General features: G+C 45.7%; 3 protein-coding genes and 1 pseudogene across 3 annotated transcripts; all 4 read left to right on the top strand.

The window, feature by feature from the left end:
• Positions 1 to 1,266: 1,266 nt before the first annotated feature.
• LOC121453213 (chromatin target of PRMT1 protein-like) lies at positions 1,267 to 2,211 on the top strand. Its single transcript, XM_041659738.1, has one exon. It carries the CDS (start codon positions 1,267 to 1,269, stop codon positions 2,209 to 2,211), a length of 945 nt encoding a protein of 314 aa, XP_041515672.1.
• Positions 2,212 to 5,696: 3,485 nt separating this feature from the next.
• LOC121453214 lies at positions 5,697 to 6,684 on the top strand (annotated as a pseudogene).
• A 3,505-nt stretch (positions 6,685 to 10,189) lies between these two features.
• Positions 10,190 to 11,134, top strand: LOC121453215 (chromatin target of PRMT1 protein-like). Its single transcript, XM_041659739.1, has one exon. It carries the CDS (start codon positions 10,190 to 10,192, stop codon positions 11,132 to 11,134), a length of 945 nt encoding a protein of 314 aa, XP_041515673.1.
• Positions 11,135 to 14,637: 3,503 nt separating this feature from the next.
• On the top strand, positions 14,638 to 15,582 carry LOC121453216 (chromatin target of PRMT1 protein-like). Its single transcript, XM_041659740.1, has one exon. The coding sequence runs from the start codon at positions 14,638 to 14,640 to the stop codon at positions 15,580 to 15,582; it is 945 nt and encodes a 314-aa protein (XP_041515674.1).
• Positions 15,583 to 16,484: the final 902 nt, after the last annotated feature.

The following is a 16,484-nucleotide window of genomic DNA, read 5'->3' on the forward strand; positions in this document are numbered from 1 at the left end:
CACATGCCACTGTTAGGGATTAGGGATTGAACTCAAAACTTGATTGCCTGTCCAATACTTAACCAACTAAATTATCTCCTTCGGATCCCTGTATATATATTTTTTTTAGCTTTTTTTCCCCTCTACTGTGTTTTTTAAAGCCCTGTTTCAGGCCAGGGGGTGGCTCAGGGGGTAAAGTGTTTGCTGCATAGCCACAAGTGACTGCTTTTGGGCCTCCAGCACCTGAATAGAAGCTGGGTATTTGCAGTGCATGGCTGTCATATGAGCACTTGTAAAAAGAGATAGGAGACCTCAGGGGCCAGTCTAGCCCATCAGTGAGCTCAAGATGCTGTTTCAAAAAATAAGGTGGAAAGTAATTGAGGAAGACACTTAAAATCACGCTCTGGCTTCCATGTGCAGATTGTTGCCCCGAAAGACAGATGGCCCGAGGCTGCCCAGGACCTCAAATTGGGTGACTGTCAGGGAAGCCAGGTGTTTCCTGTCATCCCATGGTTTGGAAGTCGCCTGCTTACTGAGTTCCTATTGTTTCCATCATGGGTCTCTGAGAGAGTTAAGGATTTGATAGCTATAGTTCTAGTTTTTCAGAAAAAGAAAGCAAATTATGATACAAAGTCAATTAGGGAAAAGAATTGGAACCCAAATAAATAGGCTAGATGTAAAATCTTTTCTCTAAATTTGTCAAATGCAAACGAACTGGATGTTGTTGATGTATTTATTGCCTGTACATATTATATAAGCATATTACTAATAGCCTACTTTTTTCTTTAGACATAGTGTCATTCAGTAGTATTTTAACAAATAAAGATTACCTGAAGATCTGAGAGTCCCACGGATCAGCCTTAATGAGCAGATTTAGAAACACACACATTTAATCCCAGTAGCCACACCCTAACACACACTCTAATCCCATTGGTGCAGACCTTTAGTCCCACCCCTAGAGGAGAATATAAAAAGGCGTGGAGACCTCTCTCAGACACAGTCTCTCTCATTGTGAGATATCTGGAGGTAGCAAGCTGGACTTGGCAGCACGGACTAGCACAAAGCAAAGGAAGGAGAGGGTGGGCCGGACAAGCAGAAGTGTCAGTGGACTAGGTAGCCAAACGACCAGGAGTGAGCTTCGCATCATACCCTTTAGGCAAGCGCCTAACCCAAGCACCCAGCAAATAAACCCGAGTGGTTCTTGTCAGCTCAGATTCAGCAAACCCGGCCACAGCGGCTGCGAGAGGAGCCCTGGAGTCCAACTCCTTCGATTCTCAGGACCTGAAGATGGATGCACAGTCAGAACCGAAACTGGTGCTAAAAAGAACCACCAAGTTGTCTCTAAATGAGCGCTTTACTATGCTGCTGGAGAACAAACAGCCCACGCCAGTGACTATTCGGGCTTCGCTGCAGCAGCAGCAGGTAGCCAACGCCAGAAACAGAAGACTGGCCCAGCAGATGGAGAATAGACCCTCTGTTCGGGCAGCATCAAATTTGAGGCAGCGCCTGGGTAACAAGAGGAACATCCAGGCTCCCTTAGGCCTACCCAGAGGTGACCTGTCCAGGGGAGCGATTGGAGGACGAGGCCTGCCCAAAATCCAGGGAGGCTTTTGCCGAGGACGAGGAAGTGGAAGAGGAAGAGGAAGGGGAGGACTACGTGGGGGACTTGCCACCAGAAGCCTGCCAAGGGGCGGGTTGTCATTCCAAGGTCGAAGCCCACTCCTCCGAGGTGAACAAGACTTTACTGCCCCTCAAATGGACTCAAGAGGTGGTGCTGTTCCAGGTCCTGGAGGTCCTGGGAGAAGGGGCCGAGGGCATGCAGCTAGGGGTCGTGGTGGAATCGGTGGTAGAGGTCTGGCTGTGATAGGTTGGGGAAGAGGGAACTTTGGATGCCGTGGTCGAGGCAGAGGTGCCCGTACTAGCCCTGCATTGACCAAGGAGCAGCTGGACAAAGAACTGGATGCATATATGTCCAACACTAAAGCACGCCTGGATGCTGAGTTGGATGCTTACATGGCAGAGGCAGATTCTGAAACTGAGGCCTGCATGGATGCTGAGTTGGATGCCTACATGGCAGAGGCAAATTCTGAAACTGAAGCCTGCCTGGATGCTGAGATGGATGCCTACATGGCAGAGGCAGATACTGAAACTGAAGCCTGCCTGGATGCTGAGATGGATGCCTACATGGCAGAGGCAGATTCTGAAACTGAAGCCTGCCTGCCTGCCTCTTAGACTCTCGGGAAATCACCACAGCTGTGCCTATGAAGAAATAGCCTTGAGCACCCATGAGAAGGACCCTGACTGAGGCCGGAAGGACTCACACCATGGGTTGTGGACTCCCTTGCCACCAGTGGGTGCCTTTCGTCTGTTCTGTTTACCTTTCGATGCTCTGTGAAATAAACCCCATTTCCCCTTGATTCGGCTGAGTTTGTTTTGTTGTTTATCCAGTCACCCAGACTTGGGTTTAAGCAGGAATGCGTTGGCCCTGTGAGGAGAACTTTTTTCCAGTCTCTGCCTCACCTGCTGTATACGCCGATAGTTTAATATTTCTTCTAATCACATTTATGATCCCAGAAAGAGTTCCCAGAAGCAGCCAGAGTTCTCACTGATGTGAGCTCTCTGGGTTAGAGTTCTACACCTTCCTTAAGAGCTGTGTGCTCACAGCTAAACTGAAGGTGTGTGTGCTATGTTGATGGTGAAGGTGGTAATTTGGAAATGTTGATAGTGCTCCTGAGTCAGGACCGGCGTACACGTTGTGGCCACTTTGATTTAGTCTTTGACATTGCATAGGACATGCTGAGCTGGATGTGTAGAATTTCCACCCTAAAATAACATTTTTTAACTTTTTTGGCCTTTGTGTCGTTTCCAAGATATTTTTCACATTTAGTGAAAGAGAAGCCATTTGTGGTCGCCAAAGACACTCGGCTAGGAGAAGCTTTACAACCCAACTGCAGACATGCAGTTACCTATGTCCAGAACCAGTCTTGGTTCAATCTACAAAAATCGCTTTTTTTTTGAACCTCTTGAAGGTTTGATTTTAACAATAATTTGTCAGCTGTTCAGTTTCAGTGGAATCCATTTATCTGGCTCGTTATAACAAACTGTTGTCTCATTCAAAAAATTTATCAGCACCCAATCATTAGGAAGTAGCCTAGAAAACTATGCACATTTCTCCCCTCCACCCAAAAATGGATTATGGATGTTGGTTTTTGTGTAATGTGTTAGTTACAATTTATTATGGATAATGCTTAGGGAAAATCTAAACAAAGCATCTTTGGTTAGATCCAAAGTTTTTGTTTTGCAAAACAAAGCCTGGGCGTTGGTGGCAATCAATTTAACCCCTACACTTGGGAGGCAGAAGCAGGCTGGTCTTAATGAGTTCAAGGTCAGCCTGGTCTAGAGAGCAACTTCCCGGACAGGTTCTATTGCTACTCAGAAACCCTGGCTCAAAAACCCACAATGGTGAAATAGAAGGAGACAGAGAGAGAGAGAGAGAGAGAGAGAGAGAGAGAGAGAGAGAGAGAGAGAGACAGAGAGAGTAGAGAGATAAAATGAAAAAAAAATAAAAAAGATTATTGATCCAGTTTTTAGCACCTATTTGTTTTAAGTGTTTTGCAATTGGTTTAGTATTGTATACTGTATACAAATTTTGTATATTGATACAAACTTGAGGTCAATTTTAGTAAAACATGCTCTACATACATTTCCATTCTTGTGTGAGCTATTGTACCTCTACAGCTCATTTAATATAAATTAAAATAAATTTCTAGACTTTGAAAATTCTTATTGTCAATTAACTGTTTAATATAATAAAGAAATATAGGTTAGTAGTTAATCACCTAGTACAATTGAACTCAAAGTCGTCATACTAGGTATATTTTCAAGATGAAACAAAGGTAATTTAGAAGGATAGGTCATTTTCAAACACTTCAGAGATCTACAGAATATGGCAATTAAAATGTTTTAATAACCTTGGTTGTTCTCTGATGTGGGAAGGTCATATGTCTATCTGTTGCTTTCATTGAATAATTAATAAAGAAACTGCTTGGCCTGAAATGTCAGACGTAGGTGGGAGGAGTAGAGAGAACAGAACGCTGGGAAGAAGGGAAGTGAGCCTGACGCCATGCCTCTCCTCTCCAGGGCAGCCGCCACGGAGCCGGCCGCCAGGTCAGACGTGCTGAATCTTTCCCGGTAAGCAACCACATGGTGGTGCAACACAGATTATTAGAAATGGGTTAATCAAGATGTGAGATTAGGCAATAAGAGGCTAGAACTAACGGGCCAAGCAGTGTTTAATAGAATACAGTTTGTGTGTTGTTATTTCGGGGCATAAGCTGACCAGGCGGCTGAGATCCAGGCGGCAGGCTCGCAGCCCAGAGCTCCTTGTACTCTTCTCTTTGTTTTGTTTTTTTTTAAATCTATTTATTTATTTATTATGTATACAATATTCTGTCTGTGTGTATGCCTGCAGGCCAGAAGAAGCACCAGACCTCATTACAGATGGTTGTGAGCCACCATGTCATTGCTGGGAATTGAACTCAGAACCTTTGAATGCTCTTAACCACTGAGCCATCTCTCCAGCCCACTACACTTCTCTTTGTGACAATGAGACATGTCTGCTTCTTGCAGCTGCAATCTTCTTCAGAGAAGATAATGGACATGGAAGAAACTGCACATGGAGTTTACTTTCTCTGTGGCAAAAAGGAAGCCATCGGGCAAAATATGCCCTTGTCTCAACTGCTGACATGACATTGTCCTAAAGACAAGCAGGACACAGAATATCCTCCCTCACAGAAAAGCCTGTCGAATATGCTAGGCCTGAAGGCTGAAGATGAATGCCCCGATGCTACCAGAAACTCGGCTTGGGTTACTGTACGGGCAGACAGTTGTTTTCTGTCATTGCATGGTTTGGAAGTCGCCTGCTTGCACCTCCCGCTTACTCAGTTCCTGTTATTTCCTTCTTGGGTCTCTGAGGGAGTTGAGGATTTGATGGCTACAGCTCTAGTTTTCCAGAAAAAGAAAGCAAATTACGATAGAAAATCAATTAGGGAGAAAACTTTGAACCCAAATAGATAGGATAGAGGTGAAATCTTTCTCTGAATTTGTCAAACACAAATGGATGGGGCATTGTTGATGTATTTATTGCCTGTACTTATTGTATACACTCATATTCGTTATAGCCTTCTCTTTTCTCTTAGATAGAAAGTGGGAAAATAGTGACATTTCAATAGTATTTTAATAAATAGAGATTACCTAAAGATCTGAGAGTAAAAGAGTGCCATGGATCAGCCTAATGAGCAGATTTAGAAACCCACAATTTTAATCCCAGTAGCCACACCCTAACACACACTCTAATCCCATTGGTGCAGGCCTTTAGTCCCACCCCTAGAGGAGAATATAAAAAGGCGTGGAGACCTCTCTCAGACACAGTCTCTCTCATTGTGAGATATCTGGAGGTAGCAAGCTGGACTTGGCAGCACGGACTAGCACAAAGCAAAGGAAGGAGAGGGTGGGCCGGACAAGCAGAAGTGTCAGCGGACTAGGTAGCCAAGCGACCAGGAGTGAGCTTCGCATCATACCCTTTAGGCAAGCGCCTAACCCAAGCACCCAGCAAATAAACCCGAGTGGTTCTTGTCAGCTCAGATTCAGCAAACCCGGCCACAGCGGCCGCGAGAGGAGCCCTGGAGTCCAACTCCTTCGATTCTCAGGACCTGAAGATGGATGCACAGTCAGAACCGAAACTGGTGCTAAAAAGAACCACCAAGTTGTCTCTAAATGAGCGCTTTACTATGCTGCTGGAGAACAAACAGCCCACGCCAGTGACTATTCGGGCTTCGCTGCAGCAGCAGCAGGTAGCCAACGCCAGAAACAGAAGACTGGCCCAGCAGATGGAGAAGAGCCTCTGTTCGGGCAGCATCAAATTTGAGGCAGCGCCTGGGTAACAAGAGGAACATCCAGGCTCCCTTAGGCCTACCCAGAGGTGACCTGTCCAGGGGAGCGATTAGAGGACGAGGCCTGCCCAAAATCCAGGGAGGCTTTTGCCGAGGACGAGGAAGTGGAAGAGGAAGAGGAAGGGGAGGACTACGTGGGGGACTTGCCACCAGAAGCCTGCCAAGGGGCGGGTTGTCATTCCAAGGTCGAAGCCCACTCCTCCGAGGTGAACAAGACTTTACTGCCCCTCAAATGGACTCAAGAGGTGGTGCTGTTCCAGGTCCTGGAGGTCCTGGGAGAAGGGGCCGAGGGCATGCAGCTAGGGGTCGTGGTGGAATCGGTGGTAGAGGTCTGGCTGTGATAGGTTGGGGAAGAGGGAACTTTGGATGCCGTGGTCGAGGCAGTGGAGGTCGGGGAAGAGGGAACTTTGGATGCCGTGGTCGAGGCAGAGGTGCCCGCACTAGCCCTGCATTGACCAAGGAGCAGCTGGACAAAGAACTGGATGCATATATGTCCAACACTAAAGCACGCCTGGATGCTGAGTTGGATGCCTACATGGCAGAGGCAGATTCTGAAACTGAAGCCTGCCTGGATGCTGAGTTGGATGCCTACATGGCAGAGGCAGATACTGAAACTGAAGCCTGCCTGGATGCTGAGATGGATGCCTACATGGCAGAGGCAGATACTGAAACTGAAGCCTGCCTGGATGCTGAGATGGATGCCTACATGGCAGAGGCAGATTCTGACACTGAAGCCTGCCTGCCTGCCTCTTAGACTCTCGGGAAATCACCACCGCTGTGCCTATGAAGAAATAGCCTTGAGCACCCATGAGAAGGACCCTGACTGAGGCCGGAAGGACTCACACCATGGGTTGTGGACTCCCTTGCCACCAGTGGGTGCCTTTCGTCTGTTCTGTTTACCTTTCGATGCTCTGTGAAATAAACCCCATTTCCCCTTGATTCGGCTGAGTTTGTTTTGTTGTTTATCCAGTCACCCAGACTTGGGTTTAAGCAGGAATGCGTTGGCCCTGTGAGGAGAACTTTTTTCCAGTCTCTGCCTCACCTGCTGTATACGCCGATAGTTTAATATTTCTTCTAATCACATTTATGATCCCAGAAAGAGTTCCCAGAAGCAGCCAGAGTTCTCACTGATGTGAGCTCTCTGGGTTAGAGTTCTACACCTTCCTTAAGAGCTGTGTGCTCACAGCTAAACTGAAGGTGTGTGTGCTATGTTGATGGTGAAGGTGGTAATTTGGAAATGTTGATAGTGCTCCTGAGTCAGGACCGGCGTACACGTTGTAGCCACTTTGATTTAGTCTTTGACATTGCATAGGACATGCTGAGCTGGATGTGTAGAATTTCCACCCTAAAATAACATTTTTTAACTTTTTTGGCCTTTGTGTCGTTTCCAAGAGATTTTTCACATTTAGTGAAAGAGAAGCCATTTGTGGTCGCCAAAGACACTCGGCTAGGAGAAGCTTTACAACCCAACTGCAGACATGCAGTTACCTATGTCCAGAACCAGTCTTGGTTCAATCTACAAAAATCGCTTTTTTTTTTGAACCTCTTGAAGGTTTGATTTTAACAATAATTTGTCAGCTGTTCAGTTTCAGTGGAATCCATTTATCTGGCTCGTTATAACAAACTGTTGTCTCATTCAAAAAATTTATCAGCACCCAATCATTAGGAAGTAGCCTAGAAAACTATGCACATTTCTCCCCTCCACCCAAAAATGGATTATGGATGTTGGTTTTTGTGTAATGTGTTAGTTACAATTTATTATGGATAATGCTTAGGGAAAATCTAAACAAAGCATCTTTGGTTAGATCCAAAGTTTTTGTTTTGCAAAACAAAGCCTGGGCGTTGGTGGCAATCAATTTAACCCCTACACTTGGGAGGCAGAAGCAGGCTGGTCTTAATGAGTTCAAGGTCAGCCTGGTCTAGAGAGCAACTTCCCGGACAGGTTCTATTGCTACTCAGAAACCCTGGCTCAAAAACCCACAATGGTGAAATAGAAGGAGACAGAGAGAGAGAGAGAGAGAGAGAGAGAGAGAGAGAGAGAGAGAGAGAGACAGAGAGAGACAGAGAGAGTAGAGAGATAAAATGAAAAAAAAATAAAAAAGATTATTGATCCAGTTTTTAGCACCTATTTGTTTTAAGTGTTTTGCAATTGGTTTAGTATTGTATACTGTATACAAATTTTGTATATTGATACAAACTTGAGGTCAATTTTAGTAAAACATGCTCTACATACATTTCCATTCTTGTGTGAGCTATTGTACCTCTACAGCTCATTTAATATAAATTAAAATAAATTTCTAGACTTTGAAAATTCTTATTGTCAATTAACTGTTTAATATAATAAAGAAATATAGGTTAGTAGTTAATCACCTAGTACAATTGAACTCAAAGTCGTCATACTAGGTATATTTTCAAGATGAAACAAAGGTAATTTAGAAGGATAGGTCATTTTCAAACACTTCAGAGATCTACAGAATATGGCAATTAAAATGTTTTAATAACCTTGGTTGTTCTCTGATGTGGGAAGGTCATATGTCTATCTGTTGCTTTCATTGAATAATTAATAAAGAAACTGCTTGGCCTGAAATGTCAGACGTAGGTGGGAGGAGTAGAGAGAACAGAACGCTGGGAAGAAGGGAAGTGAGCCTGACGCCATGCCTCTCCTCTCCAGGGCAGCCGCCACGGAGCCGGCCGCCAGGTCAGACGTGCTGAATCTTTCCCGGTAAGCCACCACATGGTGGTGCAACGCAGATTATTAGAAATGGGTTAATCAAGATGTGAGATTAGGCAATAAGAGGCTAGAACTAACGGGCCAAGCAGTGTTTAATAGAATACAGTTTGTGTGTTGTTATTTCGGGGCATAAGCTGACCAGGCGGCTGAGATCCAGGCGGCAGGCTCGCAGCCCAGAGCTCCTTGTACTCTTCTCTTTGTTTTGTTTTTTTTTAAATCTATTTATTTATTTATTATGTATACAATATTCTGTCTGTGTGTATGCCTGCAGGCCAGAAGAAGCACCAGACCTCATTACAGATGGTTGTGAGCCACCATGTCATTGCTGGGAATTGAACTCAGAACCTTTGGAAGAGCAGGCAATGCTCTTAACCACTGAGCCATCTCTCCAGCCCACTACACTTCTCTTTGTGACAATGAGACATGTCTGCTTCTTGCAGCTGCAATCTTCTTCAGAGAAGATAATGGACATGGAAGAAACTGCACATGGAGTTTACTTTCTCTGTGGCAAAAAGGAAGCCATCAGGCAAAATATGCCCTTGTCTCAACTGCTGACATGACATTGTCCTAAAGACAAGCAGGACACAGAATATCCTCCCTCACAGAAAAGCCTGTCGAATATGCTAGGCCTGAAGGCTGAAGATGAATGCCCCGATGCTACCAGAAACTCGGCTTGGGTTACTGTACGGGCAGACAGTTGTTTTCTGTCATTGCATGGTTTGGAAGTCGCCTGCTTGCACCTCCCGCTTACTCAGTTCCTGTTATTTCCTTCTTGGGTCTCTGAGGGAGTTGAGGATTTGATGGCTACAGCTCTAGTTTTCCAGAAAAAGAAAGCAAATTACGATAGAAAATCAATTAGGGAGAAAACTTTGAACCCAAATAGATAGGATAGAGGTGAAATCTTTCTCTGAATTTGTCAAACACAAATGGATGGGGCATTGTTGATGTATTTATTGCCTGTACTTATTGTATACACTCATATTCGTTATAGCCTTCTCTTTTCTCTTAGATAGAAAGTGGGAAAATAGTGACATTTCAATAGTATTTTAATAAATAGAGATTACCTAAAGATCTGAGAGTAAAAGAGTGCCATGGATCAGCCTAATGAGCAGATTTAGAAACCCACAATTTTAATCCCAGTAGCCACACCCTAACACACACTCTAATCCCATTGGTGCAGGCCTTTAGTCCCACCCCTAGAGGAGAATATAAAAAGGCGTGGAGACCTCTCTCAGACACAGTCTCTCTCATTGTGAGATATCTGGAGGTAGCAAGCTGGACTTGGCAGCACGGACTAGCACAAAGCAAAGGAAGGAGAGGGTGGGCCGGACAAGCAGAAGTGTCAGCGGACTAGGTAGCCAAGCGACCAGGAGTGAGCTTCGCATCATACCCTTTAGGCAAGCGCCTAACCCAAGCACCCAGCAAATAAACCCGAGTGGTTCTTGTCAGCTCAGATTCAGCAAACCCGGCCACAGCGGCCGCGAGAGGAGCCCTGGAGTCCAACTCCTTCGATTCTCAGGACCTGAAGATGGATGCACAGTCAGAACCGAAACTGGTGCTAAAAAGAACCACCAAGTTGTCTCTAAATGAGCGCTTTACTATGCTGCTGGAGAACAAACAGCCCACGCCAGTGACTATTCGGGCTTCGCTGCAGCAGCAGCAGGTAGCCAACGCCAGAAACAGAAGACTGGCCCAGCAGATGGAGAATAGACCCTCTGTTCGGGCAGCATCAAATTTGAGGCAGCGCCTGGGTAACAAGAGGAACATCCAGGCTCCCTTAGGCCTACCCAGAGGTGACCTGTCCAGGGGAGCGATTAGAGGACGAGGCCTGCCCAAAATCCAGGGAGGCTTTTGCCGAGGACGAGGAAGTGGAAGAGGAAGAGGAAGGGGAGGACTACGTGGGGGACTTGCCACCAGAAGCCTGCCAAGGGGCGGGTTGTCATTCCAAGGTCGAAGCCCACTCCTCCGAGGTGAACAAGACTTTACTGCCCCTCAAATGGACTCAAGAGGTGGTGCTGTTCCAGGTCCTGGAGGTCCTGGGAGAAGGGGCCGAGGGCATGCAGCTAGGGGTCGTGGTGGAATCGGTGGTAGAGGTCTGGCTGTGATAGGTTGGGGAAGAGGGAACTTTGGATGCCGTGGTCGAGGCAGAGGTGCCCGCACTAGCCCTGCATTGACCAAGGAGCAGCTGGACAAAGAACTGGATGCATATATGTCCAACACTAAAGCACGCCTGGATGCTGAGTTGGATGCCTACATGGCAGAGGCAGATTCTGAAACTGAAGCCTGCCTGGATGCTGAGTTGGATGCCTACATGGCAGAGGCAGATACTGAAACTGAAGCCTGCCTGGATGCTGAGATGGATGCCTACATGGCAGAGGCAGATACTGAAACTGAAGCCTGCCTGGATGCTGAGATGGATGCCTACATGGCAGAGGGAGATTCTGACACTGAAGCCTGCCTGCCTGCCTCTTAGACTCTCGGGAAATCACCACCGCTGTGCCTATGAAGAAATAGCCTTGAGCACCCATGAGAAAGACCCTGACTGAGGCCGGAAGGACTCACACCATGGGTTGTGGACTCCCTTGCCACCAGTGGGTGCCTTTCGTCTGTTCTGTTTACCTTTCGATGCTCTGTGAAATAAACCCCATTTCCCCTTGATTCGGCTGAGTTTGTTTTGTTGTTTATCCAGTCACCCAGACTTGGGTTTAAGCAGGAATGCGTTGGCCCTGTGAGGAGAACTTTTTTCCAGTCTCTGCCTCACCTGCTGTATACGCCGATAGTTTAATATTTCTTCTAATCACATTTATGATCCCAGAAAGAGTTCCCAGAAGCAGCCAGAGTTCTCACTGATGTGAGCTCTCTGGGTTAGAGTTCTACACCTTCCTTAAGAGCTGTGTGCTCACAGCTAAACTGAAGGTGTGTGTGCTATGTTGATGGTGAAGGTGGTAATTTGGAAATGTTGATAGTGCTCCTGAGTCAGGACCGGCGTACACGTTGTAGCCACTTTGATTTAGTCTTTGACATTGCATAGGACATGCTGAGCTGGATGTGTAGAATTTCCACCCTAAAATAACATTTTTTAACTTTTTTGGCCTTTGTGTCGTTTCCAAGAGATTTTTCACATTTAGTGAAAGAGAAGCCATTTGTGGTCGCCAAAGACACTCGGCTAGGAGAAGCTTTACAACCCAACTGCAGACATGCAGTTACCTATGTCCAGAACCAGTCTTGGTTCAATCTACAAAAATCGCTTTTTTTTTTGAACCTCTTGAAGGTTTGATTTTAACAATAATTTGTCAGCTGTTCAGTTTCAGTGGAATCCATTTATCTGGCTCGTTATAACAAACTGTTGTCTCATTCAAAAAATTTATCAGCACCCAATCATTAGGAAGTAGCCTAGAAAACTATGCACATTTCTCCCCTCCACCCAAAAATGGATTATGGATGTTGGTTTTTGTGTAATGTGTTAGTTACAATTTATTATGGATAATGCTTAGGGAAAATCTAAACAAAGCATCTTTGGTTAGATCCAAAGTTTTTGTTTTGCAAAACAAAGCCTGGGCGTTGGTGGCAATCAATTTAACCCCTACACTTGGGAGGCAGAAGCAGGCTGGTCTTAATGAGTTCAAGGTCAGCCTGGTCTAGAGAGCAACTTCCCGGACAGGTTCTATTGCTACTCAGAAACCCTGGCTCAAAAACCCACAATGGTGAAATAGAAGGAGACAGAGAGAGAGAGAGAGAGAGAGAGAGAGAGAGAGAGAGAGAGAGAGACAGAGAGAGACAGAGAGAGTAGAGAGATAAAATGAAAAAAAAATAAAAAAGATTATTGATCCAGTTTTTAGCACCTATTTGTTTTAAGTGTTTTGCAATTGGTTTAGTATTGTATACTGTATACAAATTTTGTATATTGATACAAACTTGAGGTCAATTTTAGTAAAACATGCTCTACATACATTTCCATTCTTGTGTGAGCTATTGTACCTCTACAGCTCATTTAATATAAATTAAAATAAATTTCTAGACTTTGAAAATTCTTATTGTCAATTAACTGTTTAATATAATAAAGAAATATAGGTTAGTAGTTAATCACCTAGTACAATTGAACTCAAAGTCGTCATACTAGGTATATTTTCAAGATGAAACAAAGGTAATTTAGAAGGATAGGTCATTTTCAAACACTTCAGAGATCTACAGAATATGGCAATTAAAATGTTTTAATAACCTTGGTTGTTCTCTGATGTGGGAAGGTCATATGTCTATCTGTTGCTTTCATTGAATAATTAATAAAGAAACTGCTTGGCCTGAAATGTCAGACGTAGGTGGGAGGAGTAGAGAGAACAGAACGCTGGGAAGAAGGGAAGTGAGCCTGACGCCATGCCTCTCCTCTCCAGGGCAGCCGCCACGGAGCCGGCCGCCAGGTCAGACGTGCTGAATCTTTCCCGGTAAGCCACCACATGGTGGTGCAACGCAGATTATTAGAAATGGGTTAATCAAGATGTGAGATTAGGCAATAAGAGGCTAGAACTAACGGGCCAAGCAGTGTTTAATAGAATACAGTTTGTGTGTTGTTATTTCGGGGCATAAGCTGACCAGGCGGCTGAGATCCAGGCGGCAGGCTCGCAGCCCAGAGCTCCTTGTACTCTTCTCTTTGTTTTGTTTTTTTTTAAATCTATTTATTTATTTATTATGTATACAATATTCTGTCTGTGTGTATGCCTGCAGGCCAGAAGAAGCACCAGACCTCATTACAGATGGTTGTGAGCCACCATGTCATTGCTGGGAATTGAACTCAGAACCTTTGGAAGAGCAGGCAATGCTCTTAACCACTGAGCCATCTCTCCAGCCCACTACACTTCTCTTTGTGACAATGAGACACAGCTCATTCTTGCAGCTGCAATCTTCTTCAGAGAAGATAATGGACATGGAAGAAACTGCACATGGAGTTTACTTTCTCTGTGGCAAAAAGGAAGCCATCGGGCAAAATATGCCCTTGTCTCAACTGCTGACATGACATTGTCCTAAAGACAAGCAGGACACAGAATATCCTCCCTCACAGAAAAGCCTGTCGAATATGCTAGGCCTGAAGGCTGAAGATGAATGCCCCGATGCTACCAGAAACTCGGCTTGGGTTACTGTACGGGCAGACAGTTGTTTTCTGTCATTGCATGGTTTGGAAGTCGCCTGCTTGCACCTCCCGCTTACTCAGTTCCTGTTATTTCCTTCTTGGGTCTCTGAGGGAGTTGAGGATTTGATGGCTACAGCTCTAGTTTTCCAGAAAAAGAAAGCAAATTACGATAGAAAATCAATTAGGGAGAAAACTTTGAACCCAAATAGATAGGATAGAGGTGAAATCTTTCTCTGAATTTGTCAAACACAAATGGATGGGGCATTGTTGATGTATTTATTGCCTGTACTTATTGTATACACTCATATTCGTTATAGCCTTCTCTTTTCTCTTAGATAGAAAGTGGGAAAATAGTGACATTTCAATAGTATTTTAATAAATAGAGATTACCTAAAGATCTGAGAGTAAAAGAGTGCCATGGATCAGCCTAATGAGCAGATTTAGAAACCCACAATTTTAATCCCAGTAGCCACACCCTAACACACACTCTAATCCCATTGGTGCAGGCCTTTAGTCCCACCCCTAGAGGAGAATATAAAAAGGCGTGGAGACCTCTCTCAGACACAGTCTCTCTCATTGTGAGATATCTGGAGGTAGCAAGCTGGACTTGGCAGCACGGACTAGCACAAAGCAAAGGAAGGAGAGGGTGGGCCGGACAAGCAGAAGTGTCAGCGGACTAGGTAGCCAAGCGACCAGGAGTGAGCTTCGCATCATACCCTTTAGGCAAGCGCCTAACCCAAGCACCCAGCAAATAAACCCGAGTGGTTCTTGTCAGCTCAGATTCAGCAAACCCGGCCACAGCGGCCGCGAGAGGAGCCCTGGAGTCCAACTCCTTCGATTCTCAGGACCTGAAGATGGATGCACAGTCAGAACCGAAACTGGTGCTAAAAAGAACCACCAAGTTGTCTCTAAATGAGCGCTTTACTATGCTGCTGGAGAACAAACAGCCCACGCCAGTGACTATTCGGGCTTCGCTGCAGCAGCAGCAGGTAGCCAACGCCAGAAACAGAAGACTGGCCCAGCAGATGGAGAATAGACCCTCTGTTCGGGCAGCATCAAATTTGAGGCAGCGCCTGGGTAACAAGAGGAACATCCAGGCTCCCTTAGGCCTACCCAGAGGTGACCTGTCCAGGGGAGCGATTAGAGGACGAGGCCTGCCCAAAATCCAGGGAGGCTTTTGCCGAGGACGAGGAAGTGGAAGAGGAAGAGGAAGGGGAGGACTACGTGGGGGACTTGCCACCAGAAGCCTGCCAAGGGGCGGGTTGTCATTCCAAGGTCGAAGCCCACTCCTCCGAGGTGAACAAGACTTTACTGCCCCTCAAATGGACTCAAGAGGTGGTGCTGTTCCAGGTCCTGGAGGTCCTGGGAGAAGGGGCCGAGGGCATGCAGCTAGGGGTCGTGGTGGAATCGGTGGTAGAGGTCTGGCTGTGATAGGTTGGGGAAGAGGGAACTTTGGATGCCGTGGTCGAGGCAGAGGTGCCCGCACTAGCCCTGCATTGACCAAGGAGCAGCTGGACAAAGAACTGGATGCATATATGTCCAACACTAAAGCACGCCTGGATGCTGAGTTGGATGCCTACATGGCAGAGGCAGATTCTGAAACTGAAGCCTGCCTGGATGCTGAGTTGGATGCCTACATGGCAGAGGCAGATACTGAAACTGAAGCCTGCCTGGATGCTGAGATGGATGCCTACATGGCAGAGGCAGATACTGAAACTGAAGCCTGCCTGGATGCTGAGATGGATGCCTACATGGCAGAGGGAGATTCTGACACTGAAGCCTGCCTGCCTGCCTCTTAGACTCTCGGGAAATCACCACCGCTGTGCCTATGAAGAAATAGCCTTGAGCACCCATGAGAAGGACCCTGACTGAGGCCGGAAGGACTCACACCATGGGTTGTGGACTCCCTTGCCACCAGTGGGTGCCTTTCGTCTGTTCTGTTTACCTTTCGATGCTCTGTGAAATAAACCCCATTTCCCCTTGATTCGGCTGAGTTTGTTTTGTTGTTTATCCAGTCACCCAGACTTGGGTTTAAGCAGGAATGCGTTGGCCCTGTGAGGAGAACTTTTTTCCAGTCTCTGCCTCACCTGCTGTATACGCCGATAGTTTAATATTTCTTCTAATCACATTTATGATCCCAGAAAGAGTTCCCAGAAGCAGCCAGAGTTCTCACTGATGTGAGCTCTCTGGGTTAGAGTTCTACACCTTCCTTAAGAGCTGTGTGCTCACAGCTAAACTGAAGGTGTGTGTGCTATGTTGATGGTGAAGGTGGTAATTTGGAAATGTTGATAGTGCTCCTGAGTCAGGACCGGCGTACACGTTGTAGCCACTTTGATTTAGTCTTTGACATTGCATAGGACATGCTGAGCTGGATGTGTAGAATTTCCACCCTAAAATAACATTTTTTAACTTTTTTGGCCTTTGTGTCGTTTCCAAGAGATTTTTCACATTTAGTGAAAGAGAAGCCATTTGTGGTCGCCAAAGACACTCGGCTAGGAGAAGCTTTACAACCCAACTGCAGACATGCAGTTACCTATGTCCAGAACCAGTCTTGGTTCAATCTACAAAAATCGCTTTTTTTTTTGAACCTCTTGAAGGTTTGATTTTAACAATAATTTGTCAGCTGTTCAGTTTCAGTGGAATCCATTTATCTGGCTCGTTATAACAAACTGTTGTCTCATTCAAAAAATTTATCAGCACC

The sequence above is a fragment of the Microtus oregoni genome, unplaced genomic scaffold (assembly GCF_018167655.1).
Source record: "Microtus oregoni isolate MIOR12 unplaced genomic scaffold, Mior012 000011F_ref0000422, whole genome shotgun sequence".
NCBI classification, from domain to species: Eukaryota; Metazoa; Chordata; class Mammalia; order Rodentia; family Cricetidae; genus Microtus; species Microtus oregoni.

What these genes read in the sequence shown, in the direction of transcription:
- LOC121453215 (XM_041659739.1), top strand. Translation starts at nt 10,190, where the DNA reads ATGGATGCACAGTCAGAACCGAAACTGGTGCTAAAAAGAACCACCAAG.
- LOC121453216 (XM_041659740.1), top strand. Translation starts at nt 14,638, where the DNA reads ATGGATGCACAGTCAGAACCGAAACTGGTGCTAAAAAGAACCACCAAG.
- LOC121453213 (XM_041659738.1), top strand. Translation starts at nt 1,267, where the DNA reads ATGGATGCACAGTCAGAACCGAAACTGGTGCTAAAAAGAACCACCAAG.